This window comes from Oculina patagonica, chromosome 13 (genome assembly GCF_052425735.1).
Source record: "Oculina patagonica isolate OP01 chromosome 13, crgOcupat, whole genome shotgun sequence".
Lineage (NCBI taxonomy): Eukaryota > Metazoa > Cnidaria > Anthozoa > Scleractinia > Oculinidae > Oculina > Oculina patagonica.
In genome coordinates this window covers 5070421-5097771 of record NC_135770.1, presented here as the reverse complement: position 1 = coordinate 5097771, position 27351 = coordinate 5070421, and the positions used below count along the sequence as shown (strand labels likewise).

The window sequence follows — 27351 nt, the reverse complement described above, 5'->3', positions numbered from 1 at the left end:
TGCGTACTATACCGTCGAAGATAAAAGTCGCTTGTTTAAGTGAAAATATCAGTGTTTTGTGCCCTTTTCGTGACAAAATTTTGAAATGCAAAGCAATGTATTTTATTGTCGTGAAACCTTCCAGAGCTGTTTACAATAACTGATCTTTGGTACTTCAAATGAATAGCTTTGAAGCGTAAATTTGCTTTAAATGTTTCAATTTTGATTAAGTCAGATGAAAGCACGTTATAGAAAGAGCAAATTGTATTCAAATACATTCTACAATTAATCTAGTAAAATTCCTAATTCAAAACTAGGTTATTCACAATAGATAGTGTTCAGGTTCTGTTAAGGGGCGTGTGATAGCATTAGCATAGCTTTTCATTTGGACTGCATTGTTTTGTTCTTCCTCTGCTTCCCGACAAGCGCATCCTGCATGGCTGGGATGATCCCCTTACGGAAGGCTACCGACAGCAGCTCATCGGCATCTTTGATGTTGGGATACTGACGCATTGCCCATTTGAGGTACACCAGAAACTCATTCCAGTCGATGAAGCCATCTTCGTCCATGTCGATGGCTTTCAGCGCCTTTAGCGTATCACTGCACTTGAAACAGCCAAAGAATGGAGCCATGAAACCATTGTAGAAGGACTGGAATTTGAGACGATCGCCAATTTCTTTGTCCTCCTCAATGTCCCATTTGTCCCAGATCCTGCGTACTTCGTCAAGGAGCTGTTGGGCATGCTCACTTTTAACTTCGGTCTCTTCTATCACATCTGCCATTTTGCCTGTGACTTTTCCTCCTGATCTGTCAAACAGGAGAGCGATACCTGCTGCACTCATGTACTCTTCCTTCCTGTTGCCGGTCAAATCTGCAAGCATGGTCTCCTTCATGGTATGCGCCATTTCCTCTGTAAACTGTGGATCTTCACCAAATAGGTCCACCAGCCTTCCGCAAATCATGTCACCGGAATACAGGGTGCTGATTCTAATCGGAGCTTGTTCTCCAAAGAACTCCGCCAGATCAAAGTCGGATTCCCCAACCGTACCACCAGCTATGCTTCCAAAGTCGAATGCCAAGTCCAGTGCCCTCTCTCCGTAGATGACCTGTTTTGGATGAGGGGGCAACCCGGTAGTGATCTTAGTCACGTTAGATGCGGCATTCCTCAGCTGTGTGCAATTGTAGCTCTTCTGAACCTTAGTGTTGCCCATTCGTACAAGGTTCATTAGCGTCACTGTAGAACACGCGTGTCCAAGAGCAGCTCCTTCTTCGCAGACGCTTGCCCAGATGCCGTTCGCTCCGTTGGCAAGGCATTCAAGCTGTGTCATTTCTCCGAGCGCCCACTTCTTGTGAATATGAGCCAGAAGATGACCAGGCCATTCACGGGAGTCCATGATCTTACGCACACCTGAATAATGGAAAAAGGCATACATCAACTAGACGATTACCTCCAAAAGTGTCTCAAATACAAAAGGCCAGAATGGTTTCTGTGGGTGCTTTTAACACGTTTAAACTATATATTTAGAGAAGGAAGACACTTTCCACTACTGTTCAATGGGTCTTGTTATTCTTCAGTTTATCCAACATTTGTTCTAGAACCATGTCAAAGACAAACGTTTGTCTCACAGCAATCAGAGTAATGATGTCTTTTATATTGTGCTAAAGGAGAAGCTTACCCGCGGTCCAAGCTCCCACTTCTTCAGGTAAGTACTTGCCAGTTGGCTCCTCGTACATGATTCCAAAAGGACGCTCTTCAGCATGCAACGATCCTAAGAAGTCCACAACGGTGAACAAACGCTCCATTTTCGAGACCATGGCATCAGGGAAGTCTCGCAGATTGACCATGATCTTGGCATCAGGGGACAGGTTCTTTCGACTCCATTTCATCCTCTTCAACAGTAGCTGACACATATGATGCACGGTAAAGACATCCCAATTGATGGAATCGATGGCGAGATCGATCTCGATGATGGGATTGACCAAGCCAAGCGCTTTCATCTTACTCAGGCCCACTGGAGTACCTTTAGTATCAGGAATACCATTCTTAACCGACTCGAATACCTCAGTGAAGGCGAACAGGTTGCTCACATCTTCACCATTTTTAACTATCTGCTCGATGAATGTGTCGTCAACGCGAGTCATATGCGAGAAGGCTGCTACGATGATGGACTTGAATCCGCACTTTTTCACCTCGTTGTAAATCTTCCACTTGTTTTCCAAAGTGTGTCCTCGGAGCTGACCCACAGTACTCTCACGAAGTGAGTTGTCCAGTACAATCAAGTCCAGGTCTTTTAGCCGAGCTCGTTTGCATTTTTCTTGGGCAATGCTCTCACCAACTTCGTTGATTACGTCTTCAAAAGGCATGTTTCGCTGACTGAGACCTGTAAACTTTAGAATCAATCAACAACTCAATCAACAACTTTATTAATGTGTCGGCATTCTGCCGAGAGTGAAACACTCTCTACTAATAGGGGACACATAAAATAAATAAAAATAATAATAATAAAAAAAAAAAGAAATCAAAATAAGAAAGAAATAAGAAATAAGAAATCACACTCTTGGAGATCAACATGAGTAACATCTCTCCAGCTAAACGAGTATTTCCTAAACCGGGTTCGTTTTAAACAAGGCTACTTGTAGCGTATAATAACAATAACAAATAGCAATAACGATAGCAGTAACAATTATGTTAACAACAGCATTGTCAGTAAGCGTTGCACTGCTGTTAGCACAGTATTTTGCCTCTCTTTGAGTTATTTAAATTAGAGTTTTAAAATTGAACTCGGTTATAACAAAATATAGTGATTTTTCAGTGGCGCACTAACAAATCACGATATTTTGCTCAACTTCGTCCAATAATTGCAATTATATGCAGTTATTATTCAACAAATCGCGCCTGCCCAATATGGTCAAAATGTTAACGAATCTGTCATCCGTACATAACAGAATCCTGCGAATCGAGCGGACGAATCTAGCGTCCATAACATCTTTCTGCAAAATGTGTTTCGTTGACAATTTGAAAAAAAATCCTCTCTCTTCGGAATCTCACTCCTACGCCTCGCGCTAAATCAACGATATTCCCGCACGAGGAAATTAAATACACGTACCAGAATAGACCTTTTTGTGCACGTAGTTTTTGACAGCATTTGACTCTACCTAAAGGCATACTCTTACATCTTCCAAATTGCTCGCACGAGTTTTGTTTTTCAATAGACAACTGCTTGAAGGATTTTTTTGGTAATTGTCATCCCCACCTGTTATTTTTAATGGTACGCCCCTTATCTATGGTGTAAGATGCACTCTCAAACGTGTTTGGTTTATTTATTTAGTTTGAATATATATTTATCAATCAGTAAGATAGAAAAGAGAAGATGTTTTTATCTTAGCCTGGGTTTTCTGAGAATTGTAATTAATCAGTGACTCAAAGAAAGTCACCCCGCTAATTTTGTTTCTTTTCTACATTTCGAAGAATGTGCTATTTTTCAGTTTTATGCAAATATGCGTAAAATTGATCAATATCAAATGTTAAGTTGTTTTTTTCTGTTCTTTGAATACGTTCTGGTACTTGACCAGCGTTAATAAATTGGTAGATAGGGAATTTTTTCAGATAGTATCCTACAATATTCTCATTGAATACAAATTCGTAATAGAGATACTCTGACTAAATCAAAACAATAAGTCCCATAATTAATCTCCCACCAGTTTTTTAATTTCGATATTTCCGAGAATTTGGCAACTTTGAGCCAAATCAAATATGCACGGGCTTGAATGCGTAGAAAGTAATCGCGACTTCAGCAGTCCTTCGTAATTCCAGTTTGTTGAATATTCCTTTTAGAACCCGTAGTTGACATCAAAATGTCTGCACTGTTATGGCATACTATGTTATATTTTAGTTCAGAAAAAGGAAATAAACCAAAGGGAATTCTGAAATTTCCAAAAAACTGTTTACTGTATATGACTCAATTCTTCCGCTTTCAGTTCTCCATTATCTTTCCTTTTTCGTTTACAATTTTTTACAAGTAAATTTCAGAATTTAATCTGATATATTGTAAAACTGTGCAGCTTAGATATTAACGGCACAAACATTAACGACAAAGTTTGTGTCTGTGTTTTCCAGGAATTAAAGGGAAAAAGAGGCTAACTCGACAAAAGAAACGCCGAGGTATTTCTTGCCTATCATGAAAGCGTTGTTTGTGAATAAGAAAAACATCAAATTCGTCTCTAAACTTGTGTAAACGCTCGAACTAACTAACGTCTTGGTTAAAAAGTTATCAAAGAACGGTCTTGGCTAAAGAAAACGTTTCATAGTGTTAAAAACAATCAGAGTGTGGCACTAAAACTTGTATAACAAGAGAACGCACACAGCCTTATGTGGATCAAAGTAAACTAGCAACAAAACGCTAGATAAAAAATAGCTGAAATTTACCTTATAAGAGAGCAGACTAGATTTGAAACGTCGTTTTCTTTCGAGGTGTTGACCACACTAGTACTGCAGCAATGGCAAGCACAAATCAAAGATGGTGTGTTGTGACTAACGGTGAAACGCGCCCCTAAACGTGATTGGTTTGCATATAATAAACTGTGTTATAAACCAGTGATATATAGAGAAAAAAATTATAACAGGTGTTTTTATCCTAGCCTATGCATGATTTCTGAGAATTGCCCGATTGACAAAAATAAAATAACCCATTCAAATTTGTTTGTTTCCTAATATACCATAAGCACCTCAGGAAACTATGCAAATAAGCTGAGTGCAGCTTGAACTGATCTGGACTCAGTTAATATTAACAGCAACTTACCGCTATAATTTGTCGCCTTGCCGATTCATAAGATTGAGAAGAGGAGCTGTAGAGGATGGCCATGATAACAGATGATTATAATTTATCACCTAACTACGGCATTTTGCGGCATTAGCCCGAATGGTTGAAAACAAAGTTGTTCTTGTTTTTCCCTTTTTTCGCCTTTGTGTATAGGCTGAGTATTTGCACATTAATTATTACTTTTTTTTGGAAATTGCAACTATATTCTTTCTTGCGCCTTCCTTGTTAACTCAGAAAAGAGTTGTAGTGGGCGAAGTGAATTTCACTCCTTCACTCCTTCCCTCGATCCTGTTAGACATAGGCACGCAATGCGTGCAAGTGTTTTAAGTCCTCTAGAGAATTAGACCTGTTCTCTGAATATCTACATTTCTAGTTAAATTACACATACATGCTTAATTACCAGCCGAACTATTGTATTTATGTCAGTTTTCTTGAAATAGACCAAAACTATTAATTTTTACAATGATGTTGTTATTTTGCCCAACCTTCAAAAAACAAAAAGGAAAGAAAAATGAAAGAAAACAATTTGCAACGGATGGGAACTCTATCTATTGGCCTTTCGGCCTGCTTTCGGTTAGCAGCTAGATGACAAGCGAGCTGAAGTGTGAAAAGTGAAAAGTTTAATATCATTTGTTTTGGAAAATCTTTATTTGTTATTTTTTTTTTTCGATTCTTGTTTCATAATAAATTTTCCCAGTTAAGTGGCTTATAGCCACTTTGATTCTTCCTTTTTCTTCCCAAAATCTTTTTGATGTTACTGAGCATAACATAACAAAACTTTCTGTTCTCGGTTGTAGGCGAGTGGATGAGTCCCTTCCTATCCGTGTAAAAACTATTTTATATTGCTGTAAAGCTGAGAATTAACTTTTCTGTAATTGAGTTTATTTTACCCTGCCTCAAGATTATTCGTTTTGCTGTGAGCATATTTTGTTGCGCCGTATTAAGACATTCAGTTTAAGCGAGAGCCTTTTAAATTTGTAAACTCCAGTGAAAATTAAATAAACTGAAAGCTACGCTTTTAGGCTTGCCTAATTATAAGTCTATATATTTTTATTGTACTTATGAATTTTAATCGACGAGTTAGGGTTTATTCACTGGATCACTGCCTAAGCCATATAGATAAAATAACTGTAACTCACTGCTGACAAAGGAGAAATAGAAGTTGAGATAGGGGCTTGTTCTAATGTACCAGCCATTTGTTTCTAAGCAATCGAAATTGTTTTTAAGGTGCGACAAAACATCAAAGTAAATTAATGTCACTTTCAATATCCTCCGTGGTCATGCCAGTACTTTAATGAAGTTAGGGCCGGACTCAAAACAGATTACTCCGTACTGCATGCTCACTAACGTATTACATTGAACAATGCGAGCCTGTCTTGCATAAGGATATAAAACTTACTCACCGAAAACAATTGGCTTTTCGGTGAGTACAAGTTTGTAAAAGATTTCAAGGTTGCTTCAACAAGCGAGTACGGTCTCTTTTATTTTTCGTCATGTTCCAGTTTGCAAAGCGCACGGCGTTTTTAGACGTTTTCTTGAACAAGCAAGTACGTAAAGACATGTCAAGCAACAGTTTTCAGCATGTATGCACTGCTCACTTTTAAGAAGCAGAAGACTATCGATTAAATAATAATAATAATAATAATAATAATAATAATAAAACTTTATTTAAACTCGAATTTAGAGTAGCTCAACAAGCTAATATTTCCGAGAACGAAATAGATAACAACAAATTAAAATAAAAAATACTATTTACATATTTAAAATTGACTTATATTAACTAATTGAATTGGCTTTGCAGATGTGCCTTTTAAAGTCAGATAAGTTACATAGCCTTATAAAGTTAGGTAGAGAGTTCCATTCTCGATTGTAATGGACGAACGAGTTAATTTTCTAATATTAATTTTGTCCCAATTTTGCAGTTTTATAAGCAGACTTAAAACAAATGCGTATTCATTGTGTATAGCCGTTTAGTTTTATTTTCTCAAAATTACTGGTGTCACTTTATCTCGACTCTCTATGAGGCGGACACCTCTCTAAGGGCGCGTTTTTTATTTAAAATTCTGGAATAAAAATGCCCAGAATGTGAAATGCACGCGTTTTTCTATTCCACATTCCTATTCCGGAATGGACAGAACGCCATTACATTCATTCTGCTCCACGGGGCAGAATAAACAGAATGTTGGGAATGAAAATCCAAGATGGCGGACGGCATAGCCAGTGATTCGAGGGATGTGTCTTCTTTCCTCCATGAGCGTTTTTTAATGCAGGCAATCCGAATTATTCCTAGCATTCTGTTCCAACCATTCTTATTCCAGAGTTGTGGGTAAAAAACGCGCCCTAAGACGCACAGTTGAGACCGGGTCCCAAATGTGTCCGTCTTAGAGAGAATTGTCTGTATATTCTTCCTGCATAAGAAAAGGAAATAGGAGAGAATTTTGAACAGATAAGCCACTACCGAGGAGCATGTTGAGCAAAATAGGCAATTTTTACGAGCAAAAATCGTACAAATGAAACCATTCCAGTGCTAGAACTAATGCTACGCTGTCGGTTGTCTTATGTGTGTTCCTCGATTTCATTTCAACGTAACCTTAATTAGCTAAGCAGTATATATACACTGAATCAGGTAAAATTCCTTATAAAAAAAACTGTTGTAGGTTACGCACATAAGATGGCGTCTAGGGTCTGTTAATAGGCGTGTGATAGCACAGATTAATTGACAGCTTTTCATCCGAACTGAATTTTGGGCTTCCTCTGCTTCCCCACCAGCTCATCCTGCATGGCTGGGATGATCCCCTTACGAAAGGCTACAGACAGCAGCTCATCGGCATCTTTGATGTTGGGATACTGAGCAATTGCCCATTTGAGGTACACCAGAATCTCATTCCAGTCCATGTGACCATCTTCATGCATGTCGATGGCTTTCAGGGCCTTCCGTGTATCACGGCACTTGAAACGGCTAAAGTATGGAGCCATAAAGCCATTGTAGAAGGAATGGAATTTGAGTTGGTCGTCAGCTTCTCCATCCTCTTCGATGTCCCATTTGTCCCAGATGCTGCGGACCTCTTCGATGAGGTGTTGAGCATGCACACTTTTGATTTCGACCTCTTCAATCACATCTGCCATCTTGGCTGTGAGGTTTCCACCAGATCGATCAAACAGGAGAGCGATACCTGCTGCACTCGTGTACTCTTCCTTCCTGTTGCCGGTCAGATCTGCAAGCATGGTCTCCTTCATGGTGTGGGCCATTTCCATCGTAAACTGTGGATCTTCACCAAACAGGTCCAACAGCCTCTCGCGGATCATGCGGTCAGACGACAGGGTGCTGATTCTAATTGGAGCTCCTTCTCCAAAGAACCCGGCCAGATCGAAGTCGGTTTCCCCAACAGTGCCACCAGCTATGCCTCCGAAGTCGAAAGCCAAGTCCAGTGCCCTTTCACCATAGACGACCTGTTTTGGAGGAGGAGGCAATCCGGTAGTGATCTTTGTCACGTTAGATGCGGCATCCCTCAGCTGTGTGCAATTGTAGCGCTCCTGGACTTTAGTGTTGCCCAAACGTACAAGGTTCATCAGCGTTACTGTAGAACACGCGTGACCGAGAGCAGCTCCTTCTTCGCAGACGCTCGCCCAGATGCCGTTTGCTCCGTTGACAAGGCATTCAAGTTGCGTCATTTCTCCGAGGCCCCACTTCTCATGAATATGAGCCAGAAGATTACCAGACCATCCACGAATGTCCATGATCTTACGCACACCTGAGTAACAGGAAAAGTGTTTTTTTAAGCGGAAGATTATGGCGAACAATGTCGCAAATTTATATACTTAAATACATTTTTTCGGACTCATTCTATTTGCTTTTTTTAAACAAGCCTGTAACAGTATGTGAACTTTGATGCACACTTTGAGCGAAGGACGATACTTCCAATTATTTTGCGATGGGTCTTGTTGTTCTTCATTTTATACAACAGCTGTAAATGCAGCTACATGTTAAAAGAGACAAATCGCAGTGATAGCCCTATTGAGTACAGCTCAGCTTACCTGCGGTCCATGCTCCCACTTCCTCTGGTAAGAACTTGCCAGTTGGCTCCTCGTACATGATCCCAAAAGGACGCTCGTCATCAGACAGGGATCCCAAGAAGTCTACAACGGTGAACAATCGCTCTGTTTGATAAACCATAGCGTCAGGGAAGTCTCGTAGATTGACCATGATCTTGGAGTCAGGGGACAGCCTCATCAGACTCCATTTAATTCTCCTCAACAGTAGCTGGCACATATCCTGCACGGTGAAGGCATCCCAGTTGATGGAATCGGTGGCGAGATCGATCTCGATAATTGGATTCACCAAGCCAAGTGCTTTCATCTTACTCAGACCCACTGGAGTACTTTTAGTGTCAGGAATACCATTCTTGACCGACTCCATAACCTCAGTGAAGGCGAACAGGTTGCTCACATCTTCTCCTCTTTCAACTATCTCTTCGATGAATGCGTCGTCCACGCGAGTCATATGCGAGAATGCTGCTACAAGGATGAACTTGAATCCGCACTTTTTCACCTCGTTGTAAATCTTCCACTTGTTTTCCAAAGTGTGTCCTCGAAGCTGACCCACAGTGCTCTCACGGATCGAGTTGTCCAGTACAATCAAGTCCAGGTCTTTTAACTTTGCTCGCGTGCTTTTCTCTTGGGTAGTGCTCTTAACAAGCTCATTAACAACGTCTTCAAACGCCATGTTTCGTTAGCTAAAAAAACTGTGAAAAATAAGCAAACAAAAATAAAACGTGAATAACATCTTTTCATCTTTATACTTATTCGCTGCTGAACTTAAAAGGAGGCTATGTATATATATGGGATTTGGACCAAGCCAGTGGCAGGATATTGCAATTGGCCAAGTTCTTCTTTTGAGTTTTTATTGACCGAAACGAAGCCAAGAGAGCCCGTAACAACAAATTGAAAACAACAAATTTGCGGAAAAATTTCGGGAATTCAAGAGTGGGCAAGGAAGGCCCATCTTGCCCACTCGGATAGCCAATCACAACACAGGGTCTACCTCATCTTGCCACAAAATATTAAGGTGGCTCTGAACCCCTCTGACAGAATTTTTTTAAACTTTGCCAAAAATTGTATCATGACATGCAGATCATAGTTCAAAAATAAAAATGGGGGATCACAGGGCTGATTTTTGAGTCATTAGCACTGAAAGCTAAAATCAGGGTGTTAACAGCATAAACTGTCGCTATGGTAACCACTAATGTCAAGAAAATAATCGCAACTTGTTGATCAATGGTTGGGCATTTGTTTCATGCCATTAGTGTGATAGGAACTGATAAAAATTTGTAGTTCTGACCCATCAAAGTACAAGGACTGAAAAATGCTCAAAACTGTCATAAGGCACCTTAAGTTCGATTGCGTTCAAAGTTGTTCGAATGGTTGGATTAAAGAAATCACAGCTTATCAGTTAAATGTTCAATTTTGGTCGATTGCCGAACCCAAGAGAACGATTGGTGATCGATTAAGTTCGATTGAATTTTGTTTCGATTAGATACCCCAGGAAAACCTTATTAAAACAAGGTTCTATCTGCACTTGCAAAACAAATTAGAAATTATTGAGCACAAATTTTGTCGTGACCATTTTTGTGTGACAACTTGGTATCCGCACTCAAAATTCTAATGCTGGAAGGTCAAGTGGCCTTTAAAACAAGTTTCGGAACGTTTTTGCTCGAGCGAATATTAACGGACTGATAAGAAGTTATACGAAAAGTTGGAGTTCCAAATTCATCATGATCTGAATGAAAATTCAGTTTCAGAAATCCCAGCTTATGGCATGGCTAACAACTGCATGACAGATGACTGGCAAGAAAAATACATCTTTTGTTTAATTATTTTGTCGATTGACATTCTAGCTAAACTTCAGCTACTGAACAAGTTTTAGACTGTTCGCAGTCCTGTATTTTTCCTTGAAGTTGTACAGATCGATCGTCGAGTTCGAAGGGCCGCAATCTTGGTTCCTGAACGCGAGCGAAAACTTGGGAGAATGCACGTTATAAACACCACGTTTTCGATTTCGTTCGAGAATCAAGATGACGGCTCATCGAATGCAACGATCGATCTCTACGACTTCACGGAAAAATAGGGGGGAAATAGGGGACAATTTAAACAAGTACGTGCTGTGTGAACCAGTTGCTAGGCGGGGTTTTGTATTCTATAAATATATAATGAATCACCCAGGATATAGGCTTTTGAGAGTTTGACTTATTTTTGTCTCAAGTAGCTGAATATTGGGCTTAACTCAACTGGGGTATCAATCTAACTTGCTTCGCCTCAGTATGCGTGCTTCCTGTAAACAATAGATTTCGAGTTTCTTTTGACGCAAACAATTTAAAACGTCTTTTCCGGCTTATTTTTCATCCGCAAGCGTCTTTAATTACAGCTTAGTGTAATGGTACCAATTTTAGCTTCCATTAAAGAGCCATTAAAATTTATTTAAATTAACTATCTTACAATTCCTTTGTTGAGAAGTCGCTAATAAGGTTTCTTTGCTTCCCTAAGAAAGAGACATGTCTCTTAGCTCCATATCATTTGCTCCTGCGCTTTTCCACATTTGTCAACTCCGTGTATGCGAGGTTGTGCAGTTCGTCATGTTATGAAATTCTTCTCTACTACCAGCTTGAAACTTTTTAAAAACATTCCACATCCCGGAAGGCTTCTACTTTATGGCGATAGAGTGGAAAGCTTACAGCTTATTTTTCAGGTCGACGAGCGAAAAAATAACAAATTGTTGGAAATATTGGAAATATTATCATCTTTCGATAGGAAAAATTGAAGGTTTGCAATGATCACCTCCAGAATGCCCCAGTGTGGGTTTGTTTGAGCAGCAGATTTTCAAACGTTCGTTCGCAAAGCCAAGCGATAAATTCGATAAAAAAATGTTTGTAGTTAGCAAAAACTTGTTTATAACTTTAAATTTCCATAATTGAATCTGGCTGGTAAAGGTCCTCGAACTTCCTTGCCCTCCTTTTCAGTGGTCAACGTCGAGATGCTGCCAATACAAACTCTGAATGTTTGACACAAAGCCATTGAGTACTTCAAAAAGACACTTGGCTATATCTTTTTAAGAACCAACGTGCAGGGTTTTTTTTTCAAGCCAATACTGGTTGACCCCGCGTTTATTTGATTGCTGCAGATAATTCGGGCCCGGCGTTTATTAAGCAAGGGTTTTTATTCATTATTTTTGACAAGCATGTATCTTGCTAATATACCTACAGCCCACTATAGCTCAAAAAATACCTGAGGGGACTATTTTCAACTTCACCTTTGAGACCCGCCGTATATTCGGTTCCCGGCGTTTAATCGAGAAAAGACGGTTCGTTAATGTAAGAATTGTAGCGTTAAAAGAGACTTACCTCTAATTTAAGTTAAAGTCTGTTGGAACTTCTGCTGACTTTCGATGCTGAATTGTAATGCGGGAAAAAAGGTGGTTTCCTTGGTATAACTTCGCAATCGCATGTGACGTACTTGTGACAGAAGACGAACACATTTAGTAAGTTATTAGTGTTTTTTATCATGTTTCCTTATATAGATATCAAACGCATCGCTCTCAGTTAATTTTTTCCGTTACGGCATAAACAGTCTAGTCAGCGTTAACCCGTTATGTGTCGTAACCGTATCTATAAAACCACTGAATGCAATGGTCACACGACACATCTCCACGGCCTGGCCAAGACCTGTACGCCTGCGCACAAGCTATTACCCGTGGAGTGGCAGCCATGGACAGCTGTTTCGTCCTTGTTAGGACTCATCAGCGTGGCATAGCCAGGCGTAAGGGTCTCACATCATTAAGATCATAGACCCCGCCGTTTAATCCAGACGCGAACCCAAAGGTTGCTTTAAACCCCAGGTCCATATGGAACCATATGGGAGCTGTGGCTGGGACTGTAGAACAGCCTCGGCAATGAGTAAGTAGATGTGGATCCACTAAATTAATAGGGATGCATGTGTGACGACATAACAATGTCAACTTTCTTGAAATGCATGAGGAACGATCCGGGTCATCATTCGTCTGTTGCTTGCAATTGCTTCCGTGCAACATCGGTTTTCGGGTTTTAAGCCCCAGGGGTACTCCTCGAAATGCTTGGTGAGGGGAGTGCCGAGTGGTTTATTTTCTAAGCCTAGCCTTATAGGACCGGGGGTGGTGGCGGTGGTTGTGTTGGAGGAGGAGGGGAGACCAAAAATGTAACTAAAAAACCGCTTATGCGACGATAACCAAATTGACAGGATGACGTGCGCTTGAATTCTAGTAAGTGCCTACTGTTAAGCATTATTACTACATAATAATGCATCAGTCAATTGAAACCCCGGCCCCCCGACCCCCGGGACTTAGCGGGGAATTTAACATAACACAACACATAACACAAAAACAAGCTTCGTACAAACAAACTTGATAAACTTCACTGAGAAGATGAAACTGCCTAAAAAAGCCTTCCTTGTCTATATGGAGGTCACCAGCCTTTACACTAACAAACCACAACATAAAGAGAAATGCTTAGTGTTATCCTTCAAGAAAACTAGTTCCACTTCAATGGAAAATGGCCGTAGCTTCTGCATACATCTTTATGGCCAAAATAGAACACAAAATACTCAGACAAAGTAGCAATAATCTTCCTTTGGAAGCGATTTATTGACGACATTCTTTCTAGGGTGTTTCTAAAACTTGACTCGTTGACATTACCAAGAGTTCCTTGAAAGGTAGAGACAAAATACTTTCTAAAGGCAGCATGGGCTCCTGCTAAAGGCAAACAGTTTTCACCCTACGATAAATTCACGTCAGAAACAGAAACGGATACGATAGCGTACAAAGATGACAGATTCCACAAGGAGTCTATCCTTGATGTGCGAACACATTGCCAACCTAAGAGGCGTATTAATACACAAATTTCTATTCGTGTCACCCACCAGGCATCACGAAAGGCTTTACAAGGGAGAGGCGTTAAGACTTTCTAGAACAAATTCCTCATAACGTACATTAATTGAGGAAAACATTAGGCCTTCATGTTAAATCCTGGATGTCGTCCTCGCTTTAGGTGATCGCGTGCTGTTAAATCACCGCTCTACGGCCCCGGTCTTCTGACAATTTGTTAAATCCACCACCCACCGGGGCTAACGTGCCGTTAAAAGTGCGTTAAATCCCCGCTAAGTCCCGGGGGTCAGGGGGCCGGGATTTCAATTGACTGATGCATAATATGACATAATTTTAACGTCCTTTTGTGATTTTAATTGGCTGAAACCGTCTTCAACGTTTGGTTGTCGTTAGCAACATCAATGACGTCATTACGGCGCAATATATATATATGAAAATATGAGTCATCTTCTTTCATTAAATTACCTAAAATTCGAAGCAAGCGGACTCTAAAGGGTTAGTTGCTCATCAAATTACATGCTTTTCTATAGAAACCATAAAAGACTATGAGGCAACAATAGAACTACATAGAGAAATGATCCTGTTACAAATTCAATCAAATTTAATAATACAAATAATTAACATTATTTTAAACAACCGTTACTGATATTCAATTTTGCATGTACATAATGTAATTAGTGTTGCTAAATAAAGTGGTAAAATACAAATGAAATCAGAGCAAACTTAGAAATGATATTGATTAAAGCCAACATTGTAAAAGGTTTAAAAACATATCCGTTGTTGGCGAACAAACGATAATGCTGGTTTGCACCAGGGGCCCATGTCATGGGCGCCTGGTTTGCACTGAACATTAGGATACGGATTTTTATTCACTCGTTGAAAAACTTTGGAAAACTCACTCGTTCGCTTTGCACACTCTTTCGTTTTTCCAAAGTATTGCAATTCTTGAATAAAAATCCGTACATCGCACTTGCTTTAAAGTAATCTACACACCGTAAAATTCCGGTTGTAAGCCCCCCCGCTTATAAGCCCCCCCCCCCGGTTACTAGGCTCACCTACCTGGAAACAAAAAAATACATCCGATTATAAGCCCCCCTCTGCCGGATGACAATACTGAACGGGGCTAAACTTAATGTGGACAAGTGCAAAGAGCTAAAAATAGACTTTAAGAAAATTAAACAGTCTTTTGCTCCCATTTCGATTAATAGTTTAGATCTAGATTTGGTCAACAGTGTTAAGATATTAGGTGTCACCATCACCGATACGTTACATTGGAATAACCACGTTACGGAAATCATAAAGAAGGCCAACAAAAGACTATATTTCATCAAATTACTAAAAAGAGCTTGTGTCTCAAAAAAGGTCATTCTTAACTTCTATTGTACATGCATAAGACCAGTTCTAGAGTATTGCGCGCCGGCTTTTCACCATAGCCTTCCCGCTTACCTAAGCGACGATATAGAACGTGTACAGAAACGCGCGCTATTTATTATCGATCCACAAGCGTCATATCAGGATATCCTATCAAGTTGCAATCTAAGCTCCCTAAAGGAACGACGTTCTATCCTGTGCAAGAAACTCTTCAATAAGATCATGCTCGATAGTAGCCATAAATTACATAAGTTCTTACCACAGGAAAATTTAAATATGTATAACCTTAAAAGTCAACGTCATTTTCAAGTATGTAAGGCTCGAACCAATCGTTTTAAAGATAGCTTTTTTCCTTCTATGGCAAATTTTTAATATAGTTATAACAGATTTTAATAGTTGTATTTTTAATATAGTTATAATAGATTTTAATAGTTGTATTTTTAATAATTTATCTCTTTGTAAATTTTTACGCAATTCAGTTTTTAGACTGTCATGTAAGAATATCAATAATCTATCTATCTATCTATCTATCTATCTATCTATCTATCTATCTATCTATCTATCTATCTATCTATCTATCTATCTATCTATCTATCTATCTATCTATCCGATCTATCGATCGATCGATCGATCGATCGATCGATCCATCCATCCATCCATCCATCCATCCATCCATCCATCCATCCATCCATCCATCCATCCATCCATCCATCCATCCATCCATCCATCCATCCATCCATCCATCCATCCATCCATCCATCCATCCATCCATCCATCCATCCATCCATCCATCCATCCATCCATCCATCCATCCATCCATCCATCCATCCATCCATCCATCCATCCATCCATCCATCCATCCATCCATCCATCCATCCATCCATCCATCCATCCATCCATCCATCCATCCATCCATCCATCCATCCATCCATCCATCCATCCATCCATCCATCCATCCATCCATCCATCCATCCATCCATCCATCCATCCATCCATCCATCCATCCATCCATCCATCCATCCATCCATCCATCCATCCATCCATCCATCCATCCATCCATCCATCCATCCATCCATCCATCCATCCATCCATCCATCCATCCATCCATCCATCCATCCATCCATCCATCCATCCATCCATCCATCCATCCATCCATCCATCCATCCATCCATCCATCCATCCATCCATCCATCCATCCATCTATCTATCTATCTATCTATCTATCTATCTATCTATCTATCTATCTATCTATCTATCTATCTATCTATCTGTCTATCTATCTATCTATCTATCTATCTATCTATCTATCTAATCTATCTAAATGTTGCTTTATTATGCATGTATTTCTATCAACACTCCCGTGGCTCGTTTCGAAGACCTTTTTTTTTTTAAATCGGCTTATAAGCCCTCCCGGATATAAGCCCCTCCGCTTATAAGCCCACACAAAACCCCTTACGAAGTTGTATAAGCCCAGGGCTTATAACCGGAATTTTACGGTATGTGCAGCATATCGGTATATGACACTGGATTTGGTACCAGTTTTGACCTTCCAGGTCTAGTCAGAAATGAAGATCCAATTTTGTCCTTTTAATTTGAGGTGGGGTATACCTTTCCGCTTTTATTATCTTTCAGCTTATCTAAATCAGGTTGTTTTAAAATATTTTGTATTGGTAATGTGGAGAAATCTACCAAATCATTCTCTTCACTTCCGGTCTGAGATGGGGTATACAGTTTCAAGGCTGGGAAGTTTAAACTATTTTAATCTGAGATGGAGTATGGGCCGGGGTATGGGTTCGTAGTCCCCAACGGGGAAGCCCCATTTAAAATGTTGCATTGTACTTTTTCATTGCTGTATGGGACATTTGTGGAGTCACTGGTAAGTACAGATGATTGAGCATGTTGAAGGCACAAATGTAATAACTGGTCACAAATGTAATAAAGGTCACAAGTGTAATAACAATTGGTCACAAATGTAATAAATCACAAATGTATTAAGAATCTTGACAAAGATGAAAAACAAATGAAAAAACAACTTAACAAGTTGAAGAAATTGTTTGTTCAATAAGTGTTCTTGGAGTGCATAGATAGTTGTTTAAAAAAAACACCAGACGTTTCGGGGAAACCCCTTCATCAGTGTAAATATGATCATATATATTTACATCATATTTACACTGATGAAGGGGTTTCCCGGAAACGTCTGTTTTAAAAACAACGGAAAGGGCTATGAAGCAGACAAAGAGAGCCAGAACCAGTAAACATATAGACTTCATCTTGGACGGAATTCCAGAACAATGCAACTTGGTCCAAACTATCTAAGACAGCGGGGATTCTGTGTCAGACACTGTGTCCACGTGCTATTGCTATCTCGGTCGAATCTAAGAGTTGAAATTCCATTAACGAATCGATTTACTTTATAGTAGTTCCAATATAAATTTTCGTTGGTACGTGATGCAAAAAAGAAGCACTGAAACAAGGAATGGTAGTTTAAATAAACTTAACTTAAGTTAAAATGTACTAAAAGTTAGTACATTCGTGCAGTTGGCTCTGATCACATCGAAACACAAAAGTAAACCTGTCATCAATCACGTAAGCCAGCTTTTTAAAAAAATATAGATCCCGTGGCTGTTGCAGTCCTACGTTTTATTTTGTAGTTCTTGAAAAGTAAACACATCAATAAATTCTTGCTGTCACGGTGCCCTGGGAAATGAAGGGTTAAGTAGGTTAAGTCAAGAAGTCATCCTCACTGGGAACAATCACTTCAATGATTCAAGAATAAACAATTACAGTCGAGCACCTATGTAACGGCCACCCATTAAGCGGCCAGTCATTAAGCGGCCACCCATTAGACGGCCAGGCATCAAAACCGGAAATTTTTCTCAGTACAATACAGTAAAGAAAACCTTTATTATTTTAGCGGTCACCTTTTGGCCGCCCTGACAAGGCTTCTTCTATTGTTTTTACCCTTATTTAGCATGCAGCAAGAAGGTAGGGGAGAAAACCTGTGACAGTATAACGTATAACAAACACAATGAGACATCTTAAATAGTTCAAATTACCTTTCGGATTAATTTTTAAATCTGAGTGATCCTTATTACATTTGTGACCAATTGTTATTACACTTGTGACCTTTATTAAACATTTGTGACCAATTGTTATTACACTTGTGACCTTTATTACATTTGTGACCAGTTATTACATTTGTGCCTTCAACAAGCATGTCTACAAACGCAAAATGTTATTTTTTAATTCCATCACAGTGACTTTAAAATTTAAAGATCTGGAGCTAGAGAGCATAAACAAATTACCAGTCAACTCTATTCACGCCCTTATTTTTTATTTCCTTCCTGTTGTAAGTTTGCTGAGCGATACAACTGTCTTTAAATGACGACGATTACAACACAACCTAAAAATTATATGACCTTAATACGATTCTTCTCGAATCAAGAATCAAGCTTATAAGAACTTGCAGTGTCATCTACTTACGCTCACTTCATAAAAAAATACAAAAATTAAAATACGCCAGTTCAAAGAAATCAACTTGGCGAAACATTCAAGCCGAGGTAAAGGACAATACCTACAGGCTACCATGAATACTTCTACCACTTGTTATTGTTGTTGAGACACACTCCATTCCCCAACATTGCATGTTTCTTAAAAAAATATATGTTCTTAAGCAAATAACTCTTTTTAACCCTTTAAGTTGCTGCATTATAGATTTAAATGCAATCCAGAAATGTTGACAATATTGGTAAGAGAGGGCAGTGAGGGTATTCAAACGTCTGAAATGACCCTCTTGATCAATTTAAGAGTGGCTCTTTTACAAGTTGTTGTGGCATACAGCTTCAATACGTACTATACCGTGCAAGACAAAGGTCGCTCGGCTTGTTCAAGTGAAAATATCACTGTTTTGTGCCATTTTCGTGATGCAATTTTGAGACGCAAAGCAATCGTGAAACCTTCCATAGAGCGGTTTACAATTACCGATGTAGATCACTTTAATCTAAAGAACTTCAAATGCTTAGCTTCAGTTAAACATTATCAATTTTGATTAAATCAGATGAAAGCCCTTTATACAAAGAGCAAATTAAATTGTAATCAAATCCATTCTACGGTCTGGTAAAATTCCTAATTCAAAACTAGGTTACGCAGATATAAGATAGTGTTCAGGATCTGTAATAAACGGACGTGTGATAGCACTACATGACAGCTTTTCATTTGAACTGCACCTTGGTCTTCCTCTTCTTCCCGACCAGTTCATCCTGCATGGCTGGGATGATCCCCTTACGGAAGGCTACTGACAGCAGCTCATCAGCATCTTTGATGTTGGGATACTGACGCATTGCCCACGTGAGGTACAGCAGGAACTCATTCCAGTCGATGTAGCCGTCTTCATCCATGTCGATGGCTTTCAGCGCCTTTAGCGTATCATGGCACTTGAAACAGCCAAAGTATGGAGCCATAAAGCCATTGTAGAAGGACTGGAACTTGAGACGATCTTCAACGTCTTTCTCCTCTTCAATGTCCCATTTGTCCCAAATCTTGCGTACTTCGTCAATAAGCTGTTGGGCATGCTCACTTTGATCATGAACTTCCTTCTGCTTAACCACTTCAGCGACCTTACCCGTAAGTTTTCCTCCAGATCGGTCAAACAGGAGAGCAAGGCCTGCTGCACTCATGTACTCTTCCTTTCTGTTGCCGGTAAGATCTTCAAGCATCTGCTCTTTCATTTTATCCGCCATTACCAGTGTAAATTGTGGATCCTCACCAAACAGGTTTACCAGCCTTTCGCAGATCATGTCACTGGAAGACAGGGTGGTGATTCTGATCGGAGCTTGTTCTCCAAAGAACTCAGCCAAGTCAAAATCGGATTCCCCGACAGTACCACCAGCTATGCTTCCGAATTCGAATGCCAAGTCCAGCGCCCTTTCGCCATAGATGACCTGTTTTGGATGAGGGGGCAACCCGGTAGTGATCTTAGTCACGTTAGATGCGACTTCCCTCAACTGTGTGCAGTTGTAGCGCTCCTGGACTTTAGTGTTGCCCATTCGCACAAGGTTCATCAGCGTCACTGCAGAACACGCGTGACCAAGAGCAGCTCCTTCTTCGCAGACGCTCGCCCAGATGCCGTTCGCTCCGTTGACAAGGCATTCAAGTTGTGTCATTTCTCCGAGGGCCCACTTCTTGTGAACATGAGCCAGAAGATGACCAGACCATCCACGAATGTCCATGATCTTACGCACACCTGAATAACAGGAAAAAGGCCTGTTATAACTGGACCACTATTCCAAGCTGCCTAACAAAGGCGCAAATCCATGTCCTTAAAGATATGGCTTTAAGATTCTTTTTGTATGTATTTTTTTAAACGGTTAACTGTGTGGGTTGTTTGAGCCAAATTTTAAGAAAAGGGCGATACTTTCCATTATTGTGCAATGGGTCCTGTTATTTTTTATGTCATTTAACAACTGTTCCATGCAGCTATAAGTTAAAAGAGAAAAACTCTTTTTTCACTTATAACAACGACACCGTTATATATGGGTTATTGACCAAGCGTGAGGTCAAGATGGCAGGATATTGGCCAAGTTCTTTTTTTGCGTGTTTATGGACCGAGACGAAGTCGAGGTCCATCAACACGCAAAAAAAGAACGAGGCCAATATCCTGCCTTCTTGACCGATCAAGCTTGGTCAATAAAGGATTTATTATATGACTTTTTTCGAGCACTGAAAAGGAAGCCAGTTGCATGCACATTCAATGGCGCACGCTTAAATCATGTTTTTGGTTTAAAAGTTTAACGAGTGACTGTCAAATTCTTGAATGAATCGAGACGAAATAAAACGACGCTACAACAGCGAAATTTACCTCTTTTTAACCCTCAAAAGGATATTGAAATGGCTAAAATTGCAAATCAATGTTGAGTTTGAAGCCTTTAAACAAGAATGTTCATTCCATCTGGCCGCCAGCTTTTGATTATTGGACGTTTTGCAGAGTATTGCTCGCTTCAGGCGCTTTAGTGGTGCAAGCCTGCCGTCACGGTGACACGAGCGAATAAGTCTTATCGAAATTGTGATTGTTGAAAGCGTTTGGGACTTATAAATTCACGGGAAGAGCTTGAACTTTCCTACATCATTGATTTAAATGTTCGACCCGACCTTATTCGACGTGAGCGTTAGAGGCTTTGGTGAAAAGATGTTTTAAAAGCTTACAGTGCCTGGTTCGCCGTGCCGACCGCTTTCTCCATCAAGATTTACACAACTGACGACAAGTTTGCCGAATTCTTTATTCTTCAGGTATGTCACTGTCAGACTTCTCTCCCTTTTCCGCCGAACAAAACCGATATCATGTCTTCAATTCGCTTTGCGTTTTAATTTTTCTATTTATAGCTGGTTGTTGTGGCAAATAAAATTCACGAAATTCGTTATCATTTGTTGTTTTTAAAATTAGTTTGTTCTCGTTCTCTTCAAGACCTATTTCTTTGTAATAGGACTCTCTTTCGCTAGAAACAGGCAGAAAATATTTGTGTTGTTTCGGTAAATGGTTTCATAGCACAAGTTTACGACGGAAAAGCTTTTTGTAGTAGCGTCGACGGAACAGAAAAGTTTTTTTTTTGCTTGCGGGAACACAGCGGGCGATCCCGAGCGGTCAAGATGGCTCCATCTTGACCGCTCGGGTAGCCAATCAGAGCACGCGATTCGTTTCATCTTGACCGCTCACGGAGCTAGTCATATAATAACATGGCACTATTGATTAACAAAAGCTTACCCGCGGTCCAAGCTCCCACTTCTTCTGGTAAGAACTTGCCAGTTGGCTCCTCGTACATGATCCCAAATGGACGCTCGTCATCAGACAGGGATCCCAAGAAGTCCACAACGGCAAACAAACGCTCCATCTGATAAACCATAGCGTCAGGGAAGTCTCGTAGATTGACCATGATCTTGGAGTCAGGGGACAGCCTCATCAGACTCCATTTAATTCTCTTCAACAGTAGCTGGCACATATCCTGTACGGTGAAGACATCCCAGTTGATGGAATCGGTTGCGAGGTCAATCTCGATGATGGGATTCACCAAGCCAAGCGCTTTCATCTTACTCAGGCCCACTGGAGTACTTTTACTGTCAGGGATACCATTCTTGACCGACTCGATTACCTCAGTGAAGGCGAACAGGCTGCTCACATCTTCACTTTTTTCAACAATCTCTTCGATGAACGTGTCGTCCACGCGTGTCATGTGCGAGAATGCTGCTACAACAATGAACTTGAATCCGCACTTTTTCACCTCGTTGTAAATCTTCCACTTGTTTTCCAGCGTGTGTCCTCGAAGCTGACCCACAGTGCTCTCACGAATCGAGTTGTCCAGTACAATCAAGTCCAGGTCTTTTAGCCGAGCTCGTTTGCTTTTCTCTTCGGCAATGCCCTCACCAACTTTATTTATTACGTCTTCAAAAGGCATGTTTCCTTTACTTGAAACCTGTAAACCGTGGAAATAAACCAAGGGATTAACACGAATAACATCTTTTCCTGCTAATGGTGGAAAGTCAAGCAATCTTCCAAACAAGTTTCAAAAACCGAGGTTGCAGGAGGAAATATTCAGCGCCACAGGTAAAGAAACTATCCAGCGTCATCTTTCGATCTCACGGTCACAGTCTGGGGAACAAGTGCCAGTCGATGGCGACATCACTTCTCCGAGAAGTGACTGAGCCCGCAGTTTTCGCCCCAGGAGTTGCTAAGCAACACGACGTATTACACGCGATTGCTTTCGGAATACTCGTGAGCGCGGTCGTATATGGGTAATCCCAGGTCTTCAGTAGTGTAAGGCCGCATTTGCATTTATCATATATATATATTTCACTGCTACTGCTGGACACACATTCATTTATCTCACATATACTTGGGCCGAGTATCATGTCCACCATAAAGGGATTACCCATATACGACCGCTCTCATGTGGCTTTGATAGCTCAGTGGTAGAGCATTGCACTGGCAACGCAAAGGTCGTGGGTTCGACTCCCGCTCAGAGCCTGAAATTTTTTTTCAGGTCTTCAGTGGTGTTAGGCCGCATTTGCATTTATCATATACAATACAATTTGCTTAATTAAATTATACTACTTTATAATTACACAACGTACACTACATTACAAATAGACTACATTAAACTTTGTAAAATTTATTAACTATTCATGAGGGTGCAAACCAATCCCAGCACAGTACTCAGATCACATGTACACAATTGTAAACCCCAATACAAATCAAACAATATTATTAACTTTTGATACAAACTCCTGCTCAGCTAATTAGTATTCATTTACTTTTGATACAGATCTCTACTGATTCGTATAACAATACTTTGCATTCAATTTATTGTTTTCATTTCACAAGTAGAATAAAATATTCGCGTCCGATCTGTATGACCGTTAACAATACAATACGCCCATAGAGATCTCCCGCTTATATTTTATCTACTACTTATACTGCTTTACAATTTCCGTTACTTTATCCTTACTAGAAACGACATTTGGGTGTTGGAAACAACAAAAGAAAAGTTACAAGATCACGTACACGCTTAGTCAATAATAATAATAATAATAATAATAATAATAATAATAATAATAATAATAATAATAGTAATAATAATAATAATAATAATAATAATAATAATAATTATAATAATAATAAAAAAGGAGATATAAACACTTATTAGTTTATTAACCAATTTCTAAAAGAATTACAATGATTTGACTATTCGAATAAGAAACTTTATATATAAACATATTATTTACATAATAATAAAAACAGTGTCTTTAAAAATGTAGAAAAAAAGTAAAAGCGACTTCGAGAGCAATAATAAAAGAAGAACTATATATTAAAAAAAAAAAAAATATTCGATCTAAATTGCAGTACGAGAATTCTCTACTTGAAAGTCCATATCATAAATGTCAATGTTCCTGTTTCTCTTTACAGTTCTTGATCCCCTTAGGCAGATTAAGGCGGATCGAAGGATCGCAAATGAGACTTTTGATCTGATCCAAGACACCGTTGTTGCGTAATCCTCCCCTTTCTTTGCGGCGATTAATTCTGCAAGCCTACTGTGATACCTCTTGCACTCCTCGCCCATTCCTCCGGTGGATGTTAACACCAATGGAGTGAAAGTTCCCTGTTCTACTTGAAGAACCCTGTCTGCGTAAGCCCTCTTCTTCTCATTCTCATGGTTACGGTATATCTGCTTGGGGGTTTGGTCCTTGTAGGAATCCGCGTTGGGGTGACACACCCTCACATCAAAGAACGCGGATCTCTGCTTCTCCCAAAACCCCCGGGCATGTATATCTAGGCGAGCATCTGGCGTTGTGTTAGCGCCGCTTGGTAGCCTCTCTCCAGTCAGTTCTTGAAGGACGGGCTCTATTTCGACATCATTACAGACCATCTTAAGCAAGTCAGCCTCGAGGTTACGGAGTTCATTATGGCGCTGAATTATGAATCCGCCTCTCCTACAAATCATTGCATGATCGATTGTAAAGGCGTCACCGCACACGCACACTGTCGGCTTGTCGTCAATTTCCCAGTCGTACCTGAGCTTTACAGCATCTCGGAACTCGCCTTTATTCAGGTTGTAGCCCATGTCCTTTAATGGGAGGACCGTGAGCCAGTTAGAAGCACCTTTCTCGGTTGCGAGATCAATGGCTCGTTGTGTCTTCTGAGGTAGAGACTCCCTGACATTGCCAAGCCTAGTCTGAAGCGCTTCGTTGGTTTCTCTTCGCACGCACTGCTGTAGTGTCTTGACAGCAATAATAATAATAATAATAATAATAATAATAATAATAATAATAATAATAATAATAATAATAATAATAATAATAATAGTAATAATAATAATAATAATTATAACTATAACTATAACTATAATATAGAGACATCAGAAAGTGGTATGACCATGAACCGGAAACAGTTACAGAAAATGAGGATGTCACAATATTATGGGACATGCCCATACACACAGACAGGAAAATAACAGCCAACAGACCAGATATATAGTGATTAAAGACCACGAAACGAAAACCTGTAAATTTATTGACATGGCAGTACCATCAGACAAAAACACATCCGTGAAAGTCGCTGAAAAACTATCTAAGTATAAGGACTCAGTGGAAATCGAAACAAGCCGAGTGTGGGGCATGAGAACGGAAACGATACCAGTTATCATTGGAGCACTTGGAGCTATCAAAAAGGGACTAGAGAGTTATATTGGAAGAATCCCCGGCCAAATAAGCATCAGTGAACTACAGAAGATAACCTTGCTGGGTACAGCGCATATTTTGAGGAGGGTGTTGTCAACCTAAAAACTGGCTACCCTTTAGTTCCCCAGGACCATGGTTTGGTCTCGGCGCTAAGGACTTTAAGCAAACATTACGTAAAGAACATAACAATAATAATAATAAACCTTTATTTAACTACGATCTGTTTTAAAGCAAATACATGCTTGAGGGGTCGTGTGTACGTGTGACTAACTACCTACCTAAGAGAAATTAATATTACATTGTAATAAACTAAAATTAACGATTTTATATTTAAATAAGAATAAGATTTAAATAAAATTGAAAATCACACATGTGTTTTGGAGTTGTCTGGATCGACAAACAGTCAATTAAACATACTGAACGACGTTTAGTCAGTAAGAATAAACTATTATTACCTTTTTTTTACTGCGAACACTGTGCCGATCATAGAACGTTTTCTTAGCTTACAATTACCTTTTCTGAACATTTTGAGGCATAATTACACTTGTCTGTTGTAAATTAAGCAGCGCATGCATGAAATTTATTCGTACAAATGGCCTCAAAATGCCTCAAAATACGAATAAATCAATGCACCGCGCATGTCTCTTTCAGCATAAAAAAGTGGAATCAAAGTGTGCAGTTATCTACGGTACTTAACTACAGGTAATTAACTCCTATTTATCTTTTTTTTCTTTTTTCTATGACAACGTTTTTGCAATAAGGCCAATTCTCCACCAGATCTGTAGCGGGACAAATAAAGAAGGATGACAGAGCCAAAAATTCTGCGGTTAACAACGTTTAATTCTGAGTTGTTCTTCTGCTACAAGTTCTTACTTAGCGTATTCGAGAGTCAATAGAAACATTCTCATTATTCTATTCCAGCTATTCTATTCGTATTGACTTTCGAGAGTCAGGAGAGAGCCAATAATCAGCTACAGTACAGCTCTATTTAAAGGAAAGTACTAAAATTGATTACTTTTCACAAGTTTCCGTGCTATTCATATGCGAAAGTAAGGTGTTTTCAGACGTTCCAACTTCCGAGAACAAAAGAACCAAAATGATGTAATGTTTTCTTTGTTTGTGAAAATTTTTGCTAAGTAAGAAATATCTTAGGAACTAAGACTCCTTACAGAAAAACAATCGGCCAGATCGAAAGCTAGTAACTCAGCGAAGTTAGTGTTGTTAAAATATTTCAGTTTACTAACGAAAAGCTACATGAAATTCAGCAAGAAGCAAATTTCCTGCGAACAATAAAACTCAAAGGTGTAAACTCTTGCGAGCGAATTTAGTTTTTAATGAGAACTGTAGAACTTATCAATATAGGAGGTTGAGCTGTAAAAGTGCGAACGATTCCGCAGCTTAATCTACAATAAGCTGTAATAGAAAGCAGATTTTAAGCTTGATAAATATCTTTTCTATTAAAAGTGTCCGTGTTTCTATTCCTAAGTCTTAAAGTTTACAGTAGCGGTTAACCGAAACTATTTTTAAAGTTAAAGATGAAGTAAAAGGTCAAAACAAGGATTCCTTTGATTAGCTAAATGTGAGCAACCATTCAGTAGCTACGGAAAAGTAGATAAAGCTGAAAGGTAATTTTAAAGTAACCCGCGACGTGAGTTCTCACTTAGTTGTAACGCGAGTTCACACTTAACTCATAATGGAAATTCTTGTTTTCCGCAGATGAACAAATAATCTTAACGCTCGAGCGCGAATTAATTATAAAATATATTTTTAAAATAATCCCAAAATATGCTCCTACAATCATCGCTTGTTGCAAAAAAAGAAAATACTGGGGCTCAGCTCGCGTTCGCGTTAAACGGAGGTACAATCAAAATTGTTCAAAAGCGCAACACCTACTAAGCGTGACAATGGTTTGGACAAGTGTTACCGCCAAAATTGGCCACGTGTACAAATTGTTTATGTTACGAGCCTTTGTTCAGCGAGCCATTCAATGTTTTCTCGGAAATGAATGTCAAGTGGCTGGAGATTCTTGGAAAGCGGGTGATGACATA

The 27351-nt window shown here is 39.5% G+C and overlaps 3 protein-coding genes across 4 annotated transcripts; all 3 read right to left on the bottom strand.

The window, feature by feature from the left end:
- Position 1: 1 nt before the first annotated feature.
- LOC144635713 (uncharacterized) lies at positions 2 to 4703 on the bottom strand. Of its 2 annotated transcripts, none has more exons than XM_078494792.1 (3): positions 4407 to 4703; positions 1657 to 2368; positions 2 to 1388 (listed from the first exon to the last, which is right to left on the bottom strand). In XM_078494792.1, the coding sequence occupies exons 2-3, from the start codon at positions 2342 to 2344 to the stop codon at positions 361 to 363; spliced, it is 1716 nt and encodes a 571-aa protein (XP_078350918.1). In that variant the 5' UTR covers positions 2345 to 2368; positions 4407 to 4703; the 3' UTR covers positions 2 to 360. The 2 variants fall into 2 exon arrangements, with proteins under 2 accessions (XP_078350918.1, XP_078350919.1); XM_078494793.1 differs by having other exon boundaries at positions 1696 to 2368.
- Positions 4704 to 7420: 2717 nt separating this feature from the next.
- Positions 7421 to 9523, bottom strand: LOC144636674 (uncharacterized). Its single transcript, XM_078495864.1, has 2 exons — positions 8836 to 9523; positions 7421 to 8552 (listed from the first exon to the last, which is right to left on the bottom strand). The coding sequence occupies exons 1-2, from the start codon at positions 9521 to 9523 to the stop codon at positions 7528 to 7530; spliced, it is 1713 nt and encodes a 570-aa protein (XP_078351990.1). The 3' UTR covers positions 7421 to 7527.
- Positions 9524 to 18325: 8802 nt separating this feature from the next.
- On the bottom strand, positions 18326 to 22542 carry LOC144636814 (uncharacterized). Its single transcript, XM_078496017.1, has 2 exons — positions 21837 to 22542; positions 18326 to 20321 (listed from the first exon to the last, which is right to left on the bottom strand). Exons 1-2 carry the CDS (start codon positions 22522 to 22524, stop codon positions 19291 to 19293), a joined length of 1719 nt encoding a protein of 572 aa, XP_078352143.1. The 5' UTR covers positions 22525 to 22542; the 3' UTR covers positions 18326 to 19290.
- Between the last annotated feature and the right edge of the window lie 4809 nt (positions 22543 to 27351).

Excerpts from the sequence above, each read along its gene's own strand:
- LOC144635713 (XM_078494792.1), bottom strand. The coding sequence starts at position 2,344 with ATGCCTTTTGAAGACGTAATCAACGAAGTTGGTGAGAGCATTGCCCAA. Across the intron at positions 1,389-1,656 it reads AGTGGGAGCTTGGACCGCGG|GTGTGCGTAAGATCATGGAC; the intron begins GTAAGCTTCTCC and ends TCCATTATTCAG.
- LOC144636814 (XM_078496017.1), bottom strand. The coding sequence starts at position 22,524 with ATGCCTTTTGAAGACGTAATAAATAAAGTTGGTGAGGGCATTGCCGAA. Across the intron at positions 20,322-21,836 it reads AGTGGGAGCTTGGACCGCGG|GTGTGCGTAAGATCATGGAC; the intron begins GTAAGCTTTTGT and ends CCTGTTATTCAG.
- LOC144636674 (XM_078495864.1), bottom strand. The coding sequence starts at position 9,523 with ATGGCGTTTGAAGACGTTGTTAATGAGCTTGTTAAGAGCACTACCCAA. Across the intron at positions 8,553-8,835 it reads AGTGGGAGCATGGACCGCAG|GTGTGCGTAAGATCATGGAC; the intron begins GTAAGCTGAGCT and ends CCTGTTACTCAG.